General features: G+C 52.8%; 1 protein-coding gene across 2 annotated transcripts in view; it reads left to right on the top strand.

Moving 5' to 3' along the window:
• GLE1 (GLE1 RNA export mediator) overlaps positions 1 to 17,952 on the top strand; it is a 171,872-nt gene extending 153,920 nt beyond the window's left edge. For both annotated transcript variants that reach the window (XM_078646606.1, XM_078646607.1), the window contains 3 exons: positions 2,416 to 2,498; positions 11,314 to 11,377; positions 17,489 to 17,952. In XM_078646606.1, the coding sequence (XP_078502732.1) occupies positions 2,416 to 2,498; positions 11,314 to 11,377; positions 17,489 to 17,557 (216 nt within the window). In that variant the 3' untranslated portion in view covers positions 17,558 to 17,952. The remainder of the gene's footprint in view (positions 1 to 2,415; positions 2,499 to 11,313; positions 11,378 to 17,488) is intronic.
• Positions 17,953 to 21,669: the final 3,717 nt, after the last annotated feature.

Genomic DNA, 21,669 nt, shown 5'->3' with positions numbered 1-21,669 from the left:
TGCTTCTTTCTTTCCCAGCTCTCTGTACAGGGGTTCGACTCTTGGAAGGACACTTTAGACACAAAATCTGTCTCAGGGACTGAAGATTGGCAGGTTCAGGGAATTTAGGCCTTCTTTAGAGTATGCCTCATACGACATCAGATAACTTTCCTGAACGACACAGTTCAACAGACTTGAACACACCATGGATTCCCTCACTTTAACACTTTGAGGGATGGCAAATTATACATAACATAGTGAGGATACATTAGATGACATTCTACATGATGGCTCGTACAATTCATCTCACCCCAATTGGAAGGGATGGTTGGTCTGGCCTATCGACACAAATAGGTGTCAGTCATGATTCAGGGGTACCACCGAAGGGTTTAGTATCCATAGGCCTTGCCAGCGCTATGTACAAAGAGAACAGTCTGGGTTGGTGATATCATTACAGTGTTTGGGACGTTATGCCTAGAGTGGCTAAGAACCTCAACACTGTCCCAGGGGAAACAACACCTGACCTTACTGTCAGATGACATGAATCTCAGGGATTTTTTATTATGTCCCCAGAAGCCACTGCAGAAATGCTTCTTATACGCTGTTCCAGATGCGATTGGCTCATCTTGTGTTGACCTTCTCAGGTGCCCGTGTGTAGGGAGCATTGAGACTCTTCTGTCCCTGTACAGGTGTATGAGGGTTCCTGATGCTCTTGGCTCATCTTGCGTTGTCATTTTCAGGTGTCCGTGGGTAGAGAGTACTGAGAATCTTCTGTCCATGTGCAGGTGTGTGAGGGTTCCTGATGCTGTTGGTTCTTCATATTGTGTTGTCCTCCGCAGGTGTCCCTGTGTAGGGAGCATTGAGACTCTTCTATCCTGTGTAGGTGTGAGGTTTCCTGTTGCTGTTGGCTCGTCTTTTGTTGTCCTTCTCTGGTGTCCGTGTGTAGGGAGCATTGAGGCTCTTCTGTCCATGTGCAGGTGTGTGAAGATTCCTGATGCTGTTGGCTCATCTTGCATTTTCCTCCTCAGGTGTCTGTGTGTAGTGAGCAGAGACTGCTCCGTCCATGTGCAGGTGTGTGAGGGTTCCTGATGCTGCTGGCTCATCTTGCGTTGTCCTCGTCAGGTGTCTGTGTGTAGGGAGCATTGAGACTCTTCTGTCCTTGTGCAGGTGTGTGAGGGTTCCTGATGCTGTTGGCTCATCTTGCGTTGACCTTCTCAGGTGTCCGTGTATAGGGAGCATTGAGACTCTTCTGTCCATGTGCAGGTGTGCGAGGGTTCCTGATGCTGTTGGCTCATCTTGCGTTGACCTTCTCAGGTGTCCGTGTATAGGGAGCATTGAGACTCTTCTGTCCATATACAGGTGTGTGAGGGTTCCTGATGCTGCTGGTTTATCTTGCGTTGACCTCCTCAGGTGTCTGTGTGTAGTGAGCAGAGACTCTTCAGTCCATATGCAGGTGTGTGAAGGTTCCTGTTGCTGTTGGCTCATCTTTTGTTGTCCTTCTCTGGTGTCCGTGTGTAGGGAGCATTGATAATCTTCTGTCCATGTGCAGGTGTGTGAGGGTTCCTGATGCTGTTGGTTCTTCATATTGTTGTCCTCCGCAGGTGTCCCTGTGTAGGGAGCATTGAGACTCTTCTGTCCTTGTGCAGGTGTGTGAAGGTTCCTGATGCTGTTGGTTCTTCATATTGTGTTGACCTTCTCAGGTGTCCGTGTATAGGGAGCATTGAGACTCTTCTGTCCATATACAGGTGTGTGAGGGTTCCTGATGCTGCTGGCTTATCTTGCGTTGACCTTCTCAGGTGTCCGTGTGTAGGGAGCATTGAGACTCTTCTGTCCATATACAGGTGTGTGAGGGTTCCTGATGCTGCTGGCTTATCTTGCGTTGACCTTCTCAGGTGTCCGTGTGTAGGGAGCATTGAGACTCTTCAGTCCATATGCAGGTGTGTGAGGGTTTCTGATGCTCTTGGCTCATCTTGCGTTGTCATTTTCAGGTGTCCGTGGGTAGAGAGTACAGAGAATCTTCTGTCCATGTGCAGGTGTGTGAGGGTTCCTGATGCTGTTGGTTCTTCATATTGTGTTGTCCTCCGCAGGTGTCCCTGTGTTGGGAGCATTGAGACTCTTCTATCCTGTGTAGGTGTGAGGTTTCCTGTTGCTGTTGGCTCGTCTTTTGTTGTCCTTCTCTGGTGTCCATGTGTAGGGAGCATTGAGACTCTTCTGTCCATGTGCAGGTGTGTGAAGGTTCCTGATGCTGTTGGCTCATCTTGCATTTTCCTCCTCGGGTGTCTGTGTGTAGGGAGCAGAGACTGTTCCGTCCATGTGCAGGTGTGTGAGGGTTCCTGATGATGTTGGTTCATCTTGCGTTGTCCTAATGTGTGCATGTGTAGGGTGCAGAGACTCTTCTGTCCATGTCCACGTCTCATCTGTTCTTCACTCTTGCAGGTGTGCGGGAATGCGCTCATGAAGCAGTACCAGGTCCAGTTCTTGAAGTTGATTCAGCTAATAAAGGAGGATTACTTCCCACGGTAAGAGTCGACCAGAGACCCTCGACCAGCACCTTGTTCACGAGTCTGGGAGGCAGGCTTCCTCAGTCAGGCCAACTCTGACCCTCAGTTCAGCAGCTGCCAGGTAGTGGCGGACCTCTACCCCACCAAGGAGGCCTGTAGCAAATCAGCTGTCCGCACCATGGCAACATCGCCTGCCACTCTTGTACTTGTAGAGCACGCTGCCACTCCTCAGGGACCATACTGGCGCTAAAAGTCAATGAGTTAGACTGTGTAACGTTTAACCCATTGACCGCAGCATGAATTTCGCCGCTGTGCGGGCGTTCTAATCAGTGGGTGGGGTTCGGACGGCCCCCAGCTGTCCTCCGCACATGCCCAACGTCATGTGGGATGGCCGGGGCCTGTCCGCAGCACCGAAGGGGTTAAACAATCTTATCTGAAAGAATGTAGGGATGCCCAGCTTCAAGGCTTGCGGGTCCTGTTCTCGTCTGAAGTCTGTTACGGATACGTACCGCCTGTGCCTCTTTTGCTTGGAGCGCAACCACAACCCCAAGTCGCGCTCCGACTGCCGGTCCATGGCTCCGAAGGCTTTGCTGGAGCAGTCCCGGAAGCTTCTAGTGCGCCGGCAATCTGCTCCATGCCGTTCGAGGTCCCGGTCGCGAGGGAGTTCGAGGGACCGATCAAGGAGCCATCATCACTCATCCTTTAAGTCTTTGCACTCTGGGTCAGGTAAGTCGAAGAAGCATTGTCGCTCTTCGACTTCTCCCTGTCGGTCGGCTGACTCGACGAGAGATGCGGGCAGTTCCCTTCCCGCGGCTCCGCGTGCAGATCCTGAAAAGCAGACTCAGTTTCCCTCCCTTCCCAGGACCCGGAGTGCCCAGCTTCGTAAATTTTACGAGGCGATGCGCGCCATCTTTGGGCAGCCCGAACCCGCCGGCGTGCCTTTGGGCCCACTCGGTTGGGGGGCCTAGGCCATCTCCGTCAGCAGCTCTGGCAACGGAGGTCCCCCATGGATCCAGGCCTCGATCTGGATCAGCACCGATTGACCTTATTACGCCTCCAACGGCGCTGCTTCCTCCGGCACCACACCCGCATTAGACGCCGGTAGTGCCCCTGGCCGGCATAGACCCCGGCCTCCATCCTTATGTGGATACGGAGCCAGACCGGCGTTGCTGGATCTGGCGCCAAGCAGGGTTTTTGTGCCCCTATTCACTCCTGGGGTCCTTTTTAGGCCAGATTGGCACCCAGAGGATGAGGAGGAGGAATGGGAGGGGTTAGGTGACCCTTTTGACCGAACAGTTGGAGTATGATCCGGACTGGAGAGTGGACCTGGGGGATGTCAGTGGCCTTGATACCTCCCCTGACCTTGGCATGTTGTCTCCTCCTACTGTGACTACGGAGGAGGGAGTGTCATACACAGTGGTGTTGCGTAGGGCGGTCGAGGCTCTCAACCTCGAGCTCCCTACAGTGGATGTCAGGACTAACCTCCTGACAGAGGTGCTTTAACCACAAGCGAGGTCTTAGGAGTCCCTGCTGCCGGTCAATGAAGCCCTCACAGACGTCCTTTTGGGCATCTAGTCCAGGCCCAACACGGGGGCTCCCGTGGATAGGATAATTGCCAGACGCCACCGCCCGGCTGCGGGCGACCCCACTTTCCTCTCCCAACACCCTACCTCCAAGAGCGCATTCCATACCGCTCCACCAGATAGGGAATTCAAGAAGCTGGATCATCTTGGGAAGAAAATTTTCTCTTCTGCTAACTTGGTAATGCGGTCGGTGAACACCGCATGTTTATTGGGCCGTTATTCCACTTTGTGTGGGACACTGTTGATCAAGTGCTGCCTCAGTGTCCGGAGGAGGCCCAGACAGTGCTCTCCCAAGCTGTTGCCGCCGGGAGGGATGCAGCAAAGTTTACCATCCGTTGTGGGATGGATACCACCGCTCTTTAGACATTTTCCACGCCGGTAGCCCTTAGACGCTACGCTGGATGAGATCGACTGGCTTTTCTGGGGATGTCCAGAATACCCTTATGGACATGCCCTTTGATGGCTGTTGCCTTTTAGGCGACAAAGCGGACTCCGCTCTAGAGCGTTTCAAGGACTCACGGGCTATGGCCAAGTCCTTGGGCCTCTCCAGCCACTCTGAGCAGTCTGCTTTTTGCCCCTCTCGTGGCTACGCAAGGGGTGCCCCACTACGTTCCACCCAGAGCCACAAGCCGACGCAAGTTCCCCCAACCTTCGCACGGCCAGGGACGTGGGAACCACCGCCGTGGTTCAAGGGGCCAGCGAGCGGGCCAGTTTACCAACCCCCCCCTCTGCAGCAGCCTCGAAACCTTCCTAATCCGACAATTCAGGCTCATCAAACGCCAGTGGGCGGAAGGATCCGCCATCACCTCCCCCACTGGCGCACCATCACGTCGGATAGGTGGGTTTTGCAGATAGTCTGAAGGGGCTACTCCCTCCCCCTTGTGGCTAACCCTCCAGCCATGCCACCCCAGTACCACCGTATGTCAGAGGATCACATGGGCTTTCTCCAACAGGAAGTCACGGCTCCTTAGTGGCAAAGGGAGCAATCGATCGCGTTCCTGCCCCAGAAGTAGGTCGTGGTTGTTACTCCCACTACTTTCTGGTACCCAAGAAGGATAAGGGCTTGCGTCCTATCTTGGATCTCAGGAACGTCAACCGCTTCCTCCGGTAGAATAAGTTCAAGATGTTGATGCTCGCTCAGGTCTGGTCTGCCCTCGACCATGGAGACTGGTTGGTAGCGTTGGACTTGCAGGACGCTTATTTCTACATTCCCGTCCTGCCGGCACACCAGCGTTACCTGCGGTTCACGGTAGGCCACGAGCACTTTCAGATTACTGTGCTCCCCTTTGGCCTCACCAGCGCCCCTCGGGTCGCAGCTCATCTGCGCAGATCAGGGGTTCCAGTCTTCCCCTATCTCGACGACTGGCTGTTGAAGGCGGGCTCGTCCCGGACTTTCGTCTCCCACCTCCAGACCTGAGTATGGCCGACCTCCTGCATTCGCTGGGGTTCTCCATCAATGTGCCGAAGTCACACCTGATCCCCTCTCAGAAGATCCTCTTCATCAGAGCGGTTCTGGACACAACGCTGTTTCGGGTTTATCCTCCCGAACAGCGAGTCCGGGATATTCATGCTATGGTTCCGATCTTTCAGCCTCTATCCCGGGTTTCTTTCAGGATGACCCTGAGGCTGCTGGGCCTGATGGCCTCCTGCATCCTGCTGATCGATCATGCCAGGTGGCATATTCGGGCTCTGCAGTGGGACCTGAAGTTCCAGTGGGCACAGCATCAGGGGAATCTGTCCGATTGCGTACAGATCTCGGAGGGTACTGCACAATAATTGCAGTGGTGGCTCACGAACCAGGATTGAGTCAACGGCAGATCCCTCTCCCTTCCCCAACCAGAGTACACAGTGGTGACGGACACATCCATTCTGGGATAGGGCGTCCACATGGGAGAGGCGGAGATCAGAGGCCTCTGGTCTCTGGCGGAGTCAGGGCTCCATATCAACCTTCTAGAGCTCCGGGCGATCCGTCTCGCACTCAAGGCATTCCTCCCCTTTGTCCGGGGAAGAGTAGTGCAGGTGTTCACAGACCACACCACTGCCATGTGGTACTGCAACAAACAAGGCACGGTGTGGTCGTGGACCCTATGGCGAGAGGCCCTCCGCCTCAGGAGATGGCTAGAACATCAGGGCATATCCCTGGTGGTTCAACACCTGCCAGGGTCCCTGAACGCCAGGGCGACGAACTTGGCCGCCGGTGCATGATGGATCACGAATGGCGTCTTCACTCGGAGGTGGTGCAAGGTCTCTTTCAACAGTGGGGAGAGCCTTGGTTAGATCTATTCGCCACCGAATGTCAGCAATTCTGCGCGTTGGAATTTCCAAGGCCGACTTGCTCGGAGACGCTTTTCGTCATGAGTGGAGTTGCGGTCTGTTGTACGTCTTTCTGCCTATGCCACTTCTGCCCAGAGTGCTGACGAAGATGAAGCACGACCGGGCCCAAGTCATTCTGGTGGCTCCGGATTGGGCACGAAGAGTCTGGTATCCCGAGCTGCTCAACATTGCCATCGATCCTCTGATCCAACTTCCTAGGGAGGATCTTCTGTTACAGCAGTAGGGGGACGGTCCTCCACCCGAACCTGCCCAGCCTCCACCTCCTTGCGTGTAGATTGAGCTGCGGCAGTTGACATCATTTGACTTGCCTCCCGAAGTTAGTGATGTAATCTTGGCAGCGGGCGTCCCTCCACTAAGACTGTTGTAAGGGGGCAGGGTCAGGGGGAGTTGTATCAAGCGAGACTGAGCCAGGGAACAGTGCTCGTAAAGAAGGTTTTATTTTGAGATACGCTTTTCTCCTTTTGCTAGTCTCTCTCAGTTTGGCAAACTCGCTTGACTCCGTTTTGACTCTCCGAGGGAAGGCCGAGTACTCCAGGCTGAGGCTGTCTTCGCCGATGGACTGGCTCGCTCTGTCTGGTCTTGCCGGTGTAAAGGGTTGGCTCTACTGGTTCGCTGGCCGCTCTCCGACCGGACCGGAAAAGAAGACAGGAGAAAGCGGAGGTCAAAGGGGCGTTCCAAACAATAGTAATAGGGCCGGGTGTGAAGGAAACCAAGTGCGCAGTTATATACAGGGCCTACAGTGCTCGTGAAGGGAAAGGGACACAGAGGCTTTAGGCTATATACACTGGCTACAGGGTCTCTGGCTGTCCGCTACGCCCCACCCAGCCGCTACTTTGCCCCGTACCTTGTGCAGCCACGTTCCTCCCGTGGGACCGTGGCAGGGCGAGTCGCGGAATCGGTGGCCTCCTGGCTTGATGGAATCAGCTGGGCTCCGCTCGTCTTCGTCCTCTTCGTTTCTGCTGCTCGTCGGGTCTTCTCTCCGTCTCCACTCCAGTACTCCGTCCACCTCCTGGGAATCGCCGTTCGTCCTCTTGGTGTTTCTTCCGGCTTTTAGTTCCGCGTCGTCATCAGGGGGCGGGGCCATGGGTCTCCGTGTTCCTGAGTTAAGGGGACCCTGCACCATTCCCTCCTGGTCATACCACACCGTTTCCGCCTCCGTGGGAAACCATTCCTCTGGATCGGTGTCAGCAGTCTGTGCAAGAGGAACAGAAAGGGGTGTCAAAGGTATAGCGGACCACCAGTCCGTAGCAATCCCCTGTTCCATGTCGGGGGCGCTCACCGCCCCGTCACAACTGTATACGCCTGACAGTGGAACAAATTTGTGGCATGGTGCACAGGAAAGGCTGTGGATCCCCTTTCTGCCCCTCTTTCTGAGGTTCTCTTGTTGCTCCTTTCTTTGGCCCAGCAGGGCTCTGCTCTGGGCACTGTGAAGGGCTATCTTTCGGCTATTTCTGCCTTTCTTCGGCTTCTAGATCAGCCTTCTCTTTTCAAGTCCCCGGTTGTAAATCGTTTATTAAAAGGCATAACTCCTCTCTTTCCTCCTATTCCCTTTGATATGCCTCAGTGGGACTTGAATTTGGTCTTGACTTATTTAATGTGCTTTCCCTTCGAGCCGCTTCACTACTTTCCTTTAAGACTTTTAACTCTTAAGACTGCATTCCTGGTGACCATCACATCTGCCAGAAGAAGTGAGCTCCAGTCTCTTTCATCCAAGCCTCCTTTTCTGTCTGCACATCCAGACAAGGTTGTCCTCCGGACTCATCCATCTTTCCTTCCCAAGGTTGTCACCTCCTTTCACATTGGGCAAACCATCACTTTGCCCACCTTCTGTCCGCCTCCGCATCCTTCAAAAGAGGAAGAGAGGCTCCACCGTCTGGACCCAAAACGTGCGCTTTCCTTTTATCTGGATCGAACCAAACTATTCCGGGTGGATGATCAGCTCTTTGTTCGCTACATAGGTGCCAAGAAAGTTCGGGCTGTACACAAGCGGACTATCTCCAGATGGGTCGTTTTGTGTATCAAAGCCTGCTGTTCTCTGGCAAAGGAGGAGCCTCGAGTGGGGCTATGTGCCCATTCCACCGGGGCAACGGCAGCTACTACTGCTTTGGGACGAGGAGTCCCTCTAAATGACATCTGTCAGGTAGCTATGTGGGCTTCACTGCACACATTTACGAGACACTACTGCCTTTACAGTGGAGTAGTGTGGCTCACTGGTTAGAGGCAGCAGGCCTGAGAGCAGAAGTCAGCCCGGGACCAGGGTTCAATTCCCGACGCGGCAGGGTCGTGGACCTTGGTCAGCGGACTTGATAATTCTCGCTTCGGTGCTTACTCTAATCAGGGGTTCCACTCGGCAACTCTGGGCATTAGCTTGCCTAATCTCCACAACAGCCCCACCAATTCCGGGGATGCCTGGCTCCACCTTGGGGACTCCCAGCAGGGACCATCCCACAGGGAAAGCCAGGACGGGTTCCCCAGAGTTATACAGCGCCGGGACGCCCCGTTGCTGGGGCAGCTGTGCGCTTTACAAGTATACTACATTTACATTTACATTTACATTACAGCCAAGTCCAGAGAGACCGCTTTTTTGGCCGTTCTGTTCTCCAGGCATTTCTGGTGTGATCTTGATTCGCATACCCACCTCCGGGGTTGGTATTGCTGGGGTAGTTATTCTAAGGTAAGGAATCTATAACTGTTTCTTTCAAATGAACAAGTTACTTACCTTCGGTAATAATAGATCTGTGAGAAACATAGGTTAGGTTATAGATTCCTAACCGCCCTACCCATCCTCCCCGTTCTGCGAACTGATTTCTAGGGTTAAGTACATCCTTTCAGGGCCCTAGTTTTGTGCACCAGTGGTCAGTGTCTTGCAGGGCTCTGCGCTTCTGGCGCGGAAAGTCGTGTACAGAACTGACGTCAGGGACTTAGTAGCTAATGCGACATCATCCCGGCAACCACGACGCCAACGACGAACGCGTAGCCGACCGATGCCACCTTCCGACGCGCAGAGGTACTGCTGACGAAAAAACTTTCCGGATCCAGTCTGACGCCTTAGGGTACTTCTAAGGTAAGGAATCTATTACTGACCTATGTTTCTTACAGATATATCTTTACTGAAGGTAAGTAACTTGTTCTCACGCTGTGCTCTTCTATACTATAGCAGAACCTTACGCTGCAGAAAGGCAGCAACCTTAACTCTGCTCTTCTATACTATAGCAGAACCTTACACTCTACAGAGAAGCGGCGATCTCACTGTGCCCTACTACACTATAGCAGAACCTTATACTCTGCAGAGAAGCAGCTATCTATGTTCTCTTCTATACTATAACAGAACCTTATACTCTGCAGAGAAGCAGCGACCTCGCTCTGCAATCTTCTATACTATTGAAATAAGCAAACAGGATGTCTGGGGGGGGGGTTATTTTGATTAGATTTGTGATAAACCTTAGACCATTAATTCCAACGTTTTTAAGCTTTATTTCGCTTATTTTTGATATTTCAACAAAGACGTTTATAAATCAATAGAGCATCTCTTTTCAAAGAAACACCACATTAGTAAATCGCACAATTCAAAAACGTTTGAAATAGAACTAAATACAACATTTACATAGTGTAAAAAAAATGTGTGAAAAAATATATGGAACGTTTTTGCAAATAAATAATAACTAATCACAAGAAAAACATCAATAACTCGTGTGCAAGCCTGAAATTAAACCAGTCCTACATTCATATTAACACCAGACCGACAGTTACTCATTTTCGAAACACGTGTTTCCTGTCCTGGGGATACCTACCCTACGGGTGGGTGTTGTCAGAAGCTGCTGAGGGAAATATTTAACATTCCTCACGACACACCCCATCAACAGTCCCCCATGCTCCAAGCCAACTCGTTTCGAATTCCTAACAAATCCGGGATTCTCTGCAGGACTTGGACTTAGTATTTTGGCTCTTAATTGTGGTGTGGAGTTTCTCCACAGGAAATGATGTCCAGAAACGTTGCTTCAAATCGTATATTGTGATCAAAACTTCAAATGTATGTGACGTGTGGGACAACTCAGTGGTGTCAGTCCATTATCTTAAAATCGAAAAAACCCATAATTGAAGCGGACGCTTTAAAACATTAGCTGCTCCCAAATCGTATCTGTTTCCTGTAATTCTGTCTTTATACTGCGGGAAATATCAATCCAACTTGCTACTATGCTTCCAAACCAGCAGCAATGTTCATGCCCTCAGCAGCTTCTGACAACACGCACCCGTAGGGTAGGTATCCCCATCCCCTCACAGGCAGGACAGGAAACACGTGTTTCGAAAAGGAGTGTGTGTCTGGTGTTAATATGAATGTAGGACTGGTTTAATTTCAGGCTGGCACACATGAGTTGTTGATGTTTATCTTGTGATCACTGATTTGTTATTATTTGTTTGCAAAAACGTTCCATATATTATTTTTTCTCACTATTTTTGCACTATGTAAATGTATATAGTTATATTTCAAACGTGTTTGAATTGTGCGATTTACTAATGTGTTTCTTTGAAAAGACATTCTCTTTTGATTTATGAATGTCTTTGTTGAAATATCAAAACTAAGCGAAATAAAGCTTAAAAACTTTGGAATTAATGGTCTGAGGTTTATCTCAACTCCAATCAAAATAACCCCCTCAGATATCCTATTTGCTTATTTCAATATTGAGGTGGTCCAGTCTGGGGAGTTACGGACCCAAGCCTGGCTTGATCACACTTCTATCCTATAGCAGAACCTTACACTCTGCAGAGATCTCACTCTGAGCTCTTTCATACTATAGAACCTGAGTCTAAAGAGAAGCAGCAATTATCCTCCCCTTATGAAGTACAACAGCCGATGATTGCACTCTGCACAGAATTCTTTGTCCTCTGCACCCTCTGACCTCTTTCTGTCTCTGCAGGATTGAAAAGATCACCTCCTCGGGTCAGATGGGTTCTCTCACGCGCTTGAAGCAGTTGCTGGAGGTAACCATTGTGCTGCGTGTTTATGGTGTGGTACAGACTCCTCCACTTTCTCCTTTTCCACCCTGTATTCACCCTTTATACCATTGCCTGCTTCTTGTAGCTTACATGCAAGACATGCACCCTTGTTTCTCTCCCCTCCCTCTGTTCTCTTCCTCCCTGGTACATTACACCCTACTCAAGCCTCGTGTCCACCCATGCTCCTTTATTACCCCTCCACAGCTTCCCTCTTTCTATGCTTCTATTCTCTTTCTGCGTCCCTCTCTCTTTGCTGCTTCCTCTCGCCATTGCTCTTTTCTTCACTCCTGCTGCCCTTTCTCTCAGTATCTGCAGCCTTCTACCTGGCCTCCCTCCTCCTTTCCTGTTGACCTCCTTCCTTGTCTCCTGTTAGTCTTTTTCTTTCCCTTTGCAGCCCCCTGTCTCTCTCCTTCCCCATTCTGCTCTCCTTCGATTGCCCCTTCCTCCCTTTCACTGCTGTTATCCCTCCTTGTCCTTGTTGCACTCTGTCGCTCCATGCCTCTCCCGTTCTCCCTTGCTTTCATTATGTTTGCCCCCGCTGCAGTCTCACTCTGCTATTCACTCTGCCGCCCTCCTCTTCCTGCTTCACCCCGGTCTCTGCTATTTTATCTCCTCCTGCCATCTTTCTCCCTCGACTGCCGTCCCTCTCCACCACTGCTGCCTATCTCCCTCCCTGCTGTCCTCTCTATCCCTTCCCTATGTCCTCTGTATCCCTTTCTGCAGCCCCTCGTTTTCTATCCTGCACTCTCTTCAGCCTCCTCTCTCCTTGCTGTCGTCCCCATCTCTCCTTGCTGTCGTCCCCCATCTCTCCTTGCTGCCGTCCCCATCTCTCCTTGCTGCCGTCCCCATCTCTCCTTGCTGTCGTCCCCCATCTCTCCTTGCTGCCGTCCCCCATCTCGCCTTGCTGTCGTCCCTCCTCTCTCCTTGCTGCCGTCCCCCATCTCTCCTTGCTGTCGTCCCTCCTCGCTCCTTGCTGCCGTCCCCCATCTCTCCTTGCTGTCGTCCCCCATCTCTCCTTGCTGCCGTCCCCATCTCTTATTGCTGCCGTCCCTCCTCTCTCCTTGCTGCCGTCCCCCATCTCTCCTTGCTGTCGTCCCTCCTCTCTCCTTGCTGTCGTCCCTCCTCTCTCCTTGCTGCTGTCCCCCATCTCTCCTTGCTGCCGTCCCCCATCTCTCCTTGCTGTCGTCCCCCATCTCTCCTTGCTGTCGTCCCCCATCTCTCCTTGCTGCCGTCCCCCATCTCTCCTTGCTGTCGTCCCCCATCTCTCCTTGCTGCCGTCCCCCATCTCTCCTTGCTGTCGTCCCCCATCTCTCCTTGCTGCCGTCCCCATCTCTTCTTGCTGTCGTCCCTCCTCTCTCCTTGCTGCCGTCCCCCATCTCTCCTTGCTGTCGTCCCTCCTCTCTCCTTGCTGCCGTCCCCCATCTCTCCTTGCTGCCGTCCCCCATCTCTCCTTGCTGCCGTCCCCCATCTCTCCTTGCTGCCGTCCCCATCTCTCCTTGCTGCCGTCCCCATCTCTCCTTGCTGCCGTCCCCAATCTCTCCTTGCTGCCGTCCCCATCTCTCCTTGCTGCCGTCCCCATCTCTCCTTGCTGCCGTCCCCATCTCTCCTTGCTGCCGTCCCCATCTCTCCTTGCTGCCGTCCCCATCTCTCCTTGCTGCCGTCCCCATCTCTCCTTGCTGCCGTCCCCATCTCTCCTTGCTGCCGTCCCCATCTCTCCTTGCTGTCGTCCCCCATCTCTCCTTGCTGCCGTCCCCATCTCTTCTTGCTGTCGTCCCCCATCTCTCCTTGCTGTCGTCCCCATCTCTCCTTGCTGTCGTCCCCATCTCTCCTTGCTGTCGTCCCCCATCTCTCCTTGCTGTCGTCCCCCATCTCTCCTTGCTGCCGTCCCCCATCTCTCCTTGCTGTCGTCCCTCCTCTCTCCTTGCTGTCGTCCCTCCTCTCTCCTTGCTGCCGTCCCCCATCTCTCCTTGCTGTCGTCCCCCATCTCTCCTTGCTGTCGTCCCCCATCTCTCCTTGCTGCCGTCCCCCATCTCTCCTTGCTGCCGTCCCCATCTCTCCTTGCTGCCGTCCCCCATCTCTCCTTGCTGTCGTCCCCCATCTCTCCTTGCTGTCGTCCCTCCTCTCTCCTTGCTGCCGTCTGACCTCTCTTCCTGCTGCCGTCCCCCATCTCTCCTTGCTGTCGTCCCCATCTCTCCTTGCTGTCGTCCCCCATCTCTCCTTGCTGTCGTCCCCCATCTCTCCTTGCTGTCGTCCCCCATCTCTCCTTGCTGTCGTCCCCCATCTCTCCTTGCTGTCGTCCCCCCTCTCTCCTTGCTGTCGTCCCTCCTCTCTCCCTGCTGCCGTCCCCCATCTCTCCTTGCTGCCGTCCCCCATCTCTCCTTGCTGCCGTCCCCCATCTCTCCTTGCTGCCGTCCCCCATCTCTCCTTGCTGCCGTCCCCCATCTCTCCTTGCTGCCGTCCCCCATCTCTCCTTGCTGCCGTCCCCCATCTCTCCTTGCTGCCGTCCCCCATCTCTCCTTGCTGCCGTCCCCATCTCTCCTTGCTGTCGTCCCCCATCTCTCCTTGCTGTCGTCCCCCATCTCTCCTTGCTGTCGTCCCCCATCTCTCCTTGCTGTCGTCCCCCATCTCTCCTTGCTGTCGTCCCCCATCTCTCCTTGCTGTCGTCCCCCATCTCTCCTTGCTGTCGTCCCCCATCTCTCCTTGCTGTCGTCCCCCATCTCTCCTTGCTGCCGTCCCCCATCTCTCCTTGCTGTCGTCCCCCATCTCTCCTTGCTGCCGTCCCCATCTCTCCTTGCTGCCGTCCCCCATCTCTCCTTGCTGTCGTCCCTCCTCTCTCCTTGCTGTCGTCCCTCCTCTCTCCTTGCTGTCGTCCCCCATCTCTCCTTGCTGCCGTCCCTCCTCTCTCCTTGCTGCCGTCCCCCATCTCTCCTTGCTGCCGTCCCCCATCTCTCCTTGCTGTCGTCCCTCCTCTCTTCTTGCTGTCATCCCCCATCTCTCCTTGCTGTCGTCCCCCATCTCTCCTTGCTGTCGTCCCCCATCTCTCCTTGCTGTCGTCCCTCCTCTCTCCTTGCTGCCGTCCCTCCTCTCTCCTTGCTGCCGTCCCCCATCTCTCCTTGCTGCCGTCCCTCCTCTCTTCTTGCTGCCGTCCCTCCTCTCTTCTTGCTGCCGTCCCTCCTCTCTCCTTGCTGCCGTCCCTCCTCTCTCCTTGCTGCCGTCCCCATCTCTCCTTGCTGCCGTCCCCCATCTCTCCTTGCTGCCGTCCCCCATCTCTCCTTGCTGCCGTCCCCCATCTCTCCTTGCTGCCGTCCCCCATCTCTCCTTGCTGCCGTCCCCCATCTCTCCTTGCTGCCGTCCCCCATCTCTCCTTGCTGCCGTCCCCCATCTCTCCTTGCTGCCGTCCCCCATCTCTCCTTGCTGCCGTCCCCCATCTCTCCTTGCTGCCGTCCCCCATCTCTCCTTGCTGCCGTCCCCCATCTCTCCTTGCTGCCGTCCCCCATCTCTCCTTGCTGCCGTCCCCCATCTCTCCTTGCTGCCGTCCCCATTTCTCCTTGCTGCCGTCCCCCATCTCTTCTTGCTGCCGTCCCCCATCTCTTCTTGCTGCCGTCCCCCATCTCTCCTTGCTGCCGTCCCTCCTCTCTTCTTGCTGCCGTCCCTCCTCTCTTCCTGCTGTCCTCCACCTTTTGTCTATGCTGTGATTCTTCCATCTCTCTCGGCCCCTCTCCCTCCTGCCATCTCTCTCCATACTCCCGTCTATGCTGCTGCTGCTCTCTCTCCCTGCTGCCCTCTGACCACTGCCCCTTTTGAGGTCTCGTTCACACAGAGTATGCGCAGTGCTTTGAGAGATATTGTTTACAATCCAGTGGTCTTACAACCCACCTTTAGCATACCATTAGTTGTTTTCACTCTTAATGCAATCTTTCGATGGTTTGGCTTCCATAGGCTTCCCTTTCTTTCTCTTTAGTTCAATGTGGTTGCCCACATTTCACACAGACATACGGTTTCTTATTTACGTTGCTTTCACCCCATCTGCTGTCTCTATTAATGCTCTAGTTAGTTAATCCTGCAACAGTACTACTCTACGCCACCCCTCGCTACACCACGCCTCTCTACGCTACTCTACGCCACGCTACTCTACGCCACGCCTCTCTACGCCACGCCTCTCTACGCCACGCCTCTCTACGCCACGCCTCTCTACGCCACGCCTCTCTACGCCACGCCTCTCTACGCCACGCCTCTCTACGCCACGCCTCTCTACGCCACGCCTCTCTACGCCACGCCTCTCTACGCCACGCCTCTCTACGCCACGCCTCTCTACGCCACGCTACTCTACGCCACGCTACTCTACGCCACTCCTCTCAATGCCTCTCTGCTCTACCACACTGTACTCTACGACACTCTGCCCTATGAGACTGTTCAAATCCCCACTGTATGCCAGTCCATTCTACACCAATTTACTCTAGGCCACTCTACAACATCCAACTCCAGTCTACTCTATGCCATCCATTCAGCTCTACGCTAGTTTGTGCCCCTCCACTCTGCGCCACTCCACAACACTACTCTAGGCCACTCTACTCTAGGCCACTCTACTCTAGGCCACTCTACTCTAGGCCACTCTACTCTAGGCCACTCTACTCTAGGCCACTCTACTCTAGGCCACTCTACACTAGGCCACTCTACACTAGGCCACTCTACACTAGGCCACTCTACACTAGGCCACTCTACTCTAGGCCACTCTACTCTAGGCCACTCTACGCTAGGCCACTCTGCGCTAGGCCACTCTGCGCTAGGCCACTCTGCGCTAGGCCACTCTGCGCTAGGCCACTCTGCGCTAGGCCACTCTGCTCTAGGCCACTCTGCTCTAGGCCACTCTGCTCTAGGCCACTCTGCTCTAGGCCACTCTACTCTAGGCCACTCTACTCTAGGCCACTCTACGCTAGGCCACTCTACGCTAGGCCACTCTACGCTAGGCCACTCTACGCTAGGCCACTCTACGCTAGGCCACTCTACGCTAGGCCACTCTACGCTAGGCCACTCTACGCTAGGCCACTCTACGCTAGGCCACTCTACGCTAGGCCACTCTACGCTGGGCCACTCTACGCTGGGCCACTCTACGCTGGGCCACTCTACGCTGGGCCACTCTACGCTGGGCCACTCTACGCTGGGCCACTCTACGCTGGGCCACTCTACGCTGGGCCACTCTACGCTGGGCCACTCTACGCTGGGCCACTCTACGCTGGGCCACTCTACGCTGGGCCACTCTACTCTAGGCCACTCTACTCTAGGCCACTCTACTCTAGGCCACTCTACTCTAGGCCACTCTACGCTGGGCCACTCTACGCTGGGCCACTCTACGCTGGGCCACTCTACGCTGGGCCACTCTACGCTGGGCCACTCTACGCTGGGCCACTCTACGCTGGGCCACTCTACGCTGGGCCACTCTACGCTGGGCCACTCTACGCTGGGCCACTCTACGCTGGGCCACTCTACGCTGGGCCACTCTACGCTGGGCCACTCTACGCTGGGCCACTCTACGCTGGGCCACTCTACGCTGGGCCACTCTACGCTGGGCCACTCTACGCTGGGCCACTCTACGCTGGGCCACTCTACTCTAGGCCTCTCTACTCTAGGCCTCTCTACTCTAGGCCTCTCTACTCTAGGCCTCTCTACTCTAGGCCTCTCTACTCCACCAACATCTAGGCCACTCTAGTCCACCACACTCGCCCCCTGCTTCACTCGCGCCCCCTGCTTCACTCGCGCCCCCTGCTTCACTCGCGCCCCCTGCTTCACTCGCGCCCCCTGCTTCACTCGCGCCCCACCCCTGCCGGCCTCCTAAGCTTGTTGCTATCCCCTCTCTCCTATACCCACTTTTTCACACTTGCCCTCTCTCTCCTGCTTGCCCTCCTGAAGACTACTGTCCTTTCTCTTTCTGTTGTATTACCCCTCTCCTTCCCTGCTACCCTCACTCGCTCTTCCTAGCCCAACTGACCGTAAGTTCTGTCCCCTCTTTCTAAGATGCCCTCCCCACTTACCACCTGATCCCTCCACCTCTGCTTGGTGTCTTTGAGCTGACCCACGCTGACCTTTGCTCTCTTCCAGCAATGTCTACAACGCAAGGATATCCCTCTGCCCAAAGGCTTCCTTCAGTCCTCATTCTGGAGATCCTGAGATGGGCCTGAGAAGCCCCTGGTACGGGCTTCATTCTGCTTCCTGTCTTGGAGATCGTGATATGGTTACAAGGGTCGTCATGTGATTACCCGAGACTAAAGAGTGCCGCTTGGGGGCCTCTTACTGCTTTCCGTGGGCCGAGGTTCTGAAAGGACAAAGTGGTTCCTGCCCCCGGCCAAACCACTCGTAGTAACTTTTACCATCTTGACCAGCCGTGAAGATCATGGATTTCTTGTGGCACCTCACGCTTTTTAGATTACTTTTTTGATAACATTTGCATTTGTTTAATATGTATATTGAAACTTTTATATAAATGTATTGAGTCTTGTACTCAGGATGGTGAATTCCAAATTAACCCCTCATGCTGCTTTTATAATAAAGCGTTTTTAACGTGACCAGTGTTTCAACCCCTTTTCTGTTCTGAGATAAGGTACTTGTCTGTAATGGGATTGCGGGAGCCCTAGACAAATGTGTGTATGAATATTGAAAAAGGGAATAGGGAGCACTTTTATTGGAATTTTACACACACAAGGGCATGGCCTGTTACTACCAGGAGGGACCTTGGCCGAGAACTCCCCAACGCCACAGAAACTTACCGGGTCAGATACAATCATGTGCCTCACCCAGGACCCAACACTACTAGTCCCCACAATTACTGCGATGTAGACGATGCAGAACTCTGATAGCATTTATACAACACACAGACTCAAACTCAATCCCACCCCGCCAGCTAGCACACACCCTCAAACTACAAAATAAACATTTCATCTCATGTTCGTTCATGCTCGCTGTTCAGTACTCCACGCACCATAATCGCAGTCTTCACCACCTAGCAGAAGTTTGATGCCCTCTATAGTACAGAAACATGATTAACCTTTGTCATCCATCCCTCGGGCTACAGCATCCATTGTGTGGACCGTGCACGTAAGGGAAGACGCATCGCTGCCATCTGTAAGCTCTCCTGCTACTGCACCCTAGACCAGCAAATAACATTGAACTCCATGGACGTGCCGATTCTCACTCTGCAACCCACACCGCCGCCTTCCATCTCCTCTTCAGGCCTCCTAAGCAGAACAAGGACTTCATTGATGAATTCTCGCATCTCCTTGCCACCTCATCCATCCAACATGCCCACACCACCCTTTTGGGTGACGTCAACCTCCCAGACAACCAAAGTTTAAAAGAAGAAAAGCATTGGCAAAGCTGATAGGCCTCATCTATGTAAGACCTATTGGCTTTGCCAATGTGTTTTAGCCGTGTTGTACAGCACCGTGGCTGCTGCTTAACGTGACTAAAAATGTGTGGCGTAGACTGGAGCGGAGTGTTGTCAAGTGGTGTGGTGTGGCATATAACTGCATACAGTGGAGTAATGCGTTGTAGAGTGGAGTGAAATAGTCTTCAGCCGTGTGTCATACAGTGGAGTGTTGTGGTATAGATTAGAGTGTCGTAGAGCGGTATAGTGTGGAGTGGTTAGAAGAGTGATGCAGTGTGTCATAGAGTGGAGTAGAGTGGAAAGACGTGGAGTGGTGTACATTGGAGTAGCGTACATTGGAGTAGCGTGGACTGTAGTGGAGTGGTTCAGAGCAGAGCGGCATAGAGTGGTGTGGCGTGGTCCCAGAAAGGGGACGTAGACTAGATCTGGGTAGGTAAGGTTTTATTTTTGTTAAGGTCTTTTTGTATCTGGTTGACAGTCTATCTCTTTGGAAGTCCCTGGGATCCGTGATGGCGTAGGGTTCTGTCTCGGTGCAGTCTCTGCTCTGGTTATGTCCTCTTCAGGTAACTTCTCCGGTGGTACTGTCAGGGCCGGTTTAAAATCTTCTGCGGTGGAATAGCGCAGGTCTCAGCCGGGTAAAGGAATTAAGGACAGACCGTCAGAAAAGGCGTCTCTTTCTATACTTGCCCTAAGGGAAACCATCGGAGTGCAGGGGACACCAGTGCTACTGTGCTGTACAATTTCTAAACAGTCTGTAGTGCCACGGTGTGCCGAAACAGTGAGGAAGAGGGTTATTTACACTAGGGAGTGTCTGGACAGGAAATCAGCGCTACTATTCTCAAGGCCCTTTCGGTGTTTCATAGTAAATGAAAAAGGCTGTAGGAAATGGAACCACCTGAGTACTCGTGGATGGTGAGCTTTGGTCCTATTCATCCACTGTAGTGGGGCATGATCTGTATATTGTACGAAAGGTTTGCCTTCCAGGTAGTACCTTAATTTGCCCACCGTATCGCGAGGCATTCCCTTTCTATCGTGGGGTATTTGCACTCCCTAGGGTGTAGTTTCCTACTAATGTAGAGGACTGGATGTTGTAATCCGTCCTCTCCGATTTGAGAGAATACAGCACCTAATCCGGTGTTGGAAGCGTCAGTGGCTAAGGAAAAAGGTGTATTAAAGTTGGGAGGAATCAGGACTGGAGGTGATGGCCACTTTGAGACTCTTAAAGGCTTGTTTGGCTTCTTCAGAAGGTTTCAGAATGGCAGAGAGTTTAACTTCCTTTTTTAAGAGGTCAGTGAGAGGACCGGCTATGACTGCGAAGTTGTCTATGAACCTCCTGTAATAGCCTATAAGGCCTAGGAAGGCTCTTATTTTTCTTATAGTTTTGGGAAAGGGGGTGTTCATAATGGCCTTTATCTTTTCCTCTTGAGGGGCTATGACGCCCTCCCCCAACATGTACCCCAGGTATTTTACTTTTGAACACGCAGCTCTTGACTTTTTAGCGTTTATGTGTAAACCTGCATTGTGTAGGGCTCTCAGAATAGCAGTTATTTGGGTTAGGTGATCTGACCAGGTGTTACTGAAAATAACAATGTCGTCAAGATAGACAGAACAGAAGGAGGAAAAGGGATGGAGGATGGTGTTCATTAACCGCTGGAATGTAGCGGGCGACCCATGTAGTCCAAAGGGAAGGACGTTGAATTCAAATAACCCGTCTTCGGTAGAAAAGGCGGTCTTGCATTTGTCCTCTTCCCTAAGGGGTACCTGCCAGTACCCCTTTGTGAGGTCTAGCGTTGTGATAAACCTGGCTTCCCCTATCCGTTCTATTAGATCGTCTACTCTGGGAATGGGGTAGGCATCAAATGAGGAAATACTGTTTTTAAGCCCGGAAGTCCATACAGAACCTGGTAGTTCCGTCCGGTTTAGGTATCATTACTATGGGGGACGACCAGTTACTCCTAGATGGACGTATAACCCCCAATTTGAGCATGTCTTGTACTTCCCTTTTTACATCTTGTCTTTGCGCTGCTGGAATCCTGTAGGCTTTCTGTTTAACACTCTTTCCTGTCTCTGCTTCAATTTTATGCTCTATCAAATGTGTTCGGCCGGGCAGGTCTGAAAACATTTGAGAATAGGGTTTTAATATGCTATTAAGTTCTGATTTCTGTGAATCAGTGAGGTCTTCACTGACTGGTAGCTGGTCTAATGTGCTTTGACTGGACCCAGTAGGTAGGCTAAAATGAGCTGCCTGGGGCAAGGGACCTAGGTCAAAACGGACTCGATAATTCTCGCCTCGGTGCCTACTCTAACCAGGTAACACACTCAGCAACTCTGGGCATTAAGCTTGCCTCATCTCTACAACGGTCCCCCACAGATGCTGGGGATGCCTGGTTTCACCTTGGAGATACCCAGAAACTGACCATCTCACAGGGAAAACCAGGACGGGTTCCCCAGCGGTCTTCAGCGCCAGGATACTCCTTGGAGTCGCAGTGCGCTTTACAAGTACACCCACATATATCCATGTTTAAAAAAAAAAGATTTATATAAAAGGTCTGCCTCCTTAAAGGGGAGATCTGCACTTTGTAGGTTGTTCGCCCCATGGTATCTATGATGGGATATGGGCCCAACCATTCACTCCTGAACTTGTTAGTGGAGGAGGGTAATAAAACTAAGACCCAATCCTCTTTTTCCAGTGTTCTCCATTTTTTTCCCTTATCATAGTATCTCTTTTGCCTAGTCTGACTATTTTCTAAGTTAGAGTAGGCCAGATCTCTCAATTTGCTGAGCTTGGATTTCAGCTGTTGTGTATACTCTAGTAATGTTTTCTGCTCGTGGTGTCTCTCCTGTACCCAAGCATCTTTGGCTCTAATAGGGACCGCGGTTGTCTGCCGTAAAGTAACTC

This window comes from Lissotriton helveticus, chromosome 5_2, assembly GCF_964261635.1.
Source record: "Lissotriton helveticus chromosome 5_2, aLisHel1.1, whole genome shotgun sequence".
Classification (NCBI taxonomy): Eukaryota; Metazoa; Chordata; class Amphibia; order Caudata; family Salamandridae; genus Lissotriton; species Lissotriton helveticus.
Note: the sequence above shows the minus strand (reverse complement) of the source record. Positions and strands in the feature narration are given on the sequence as shown.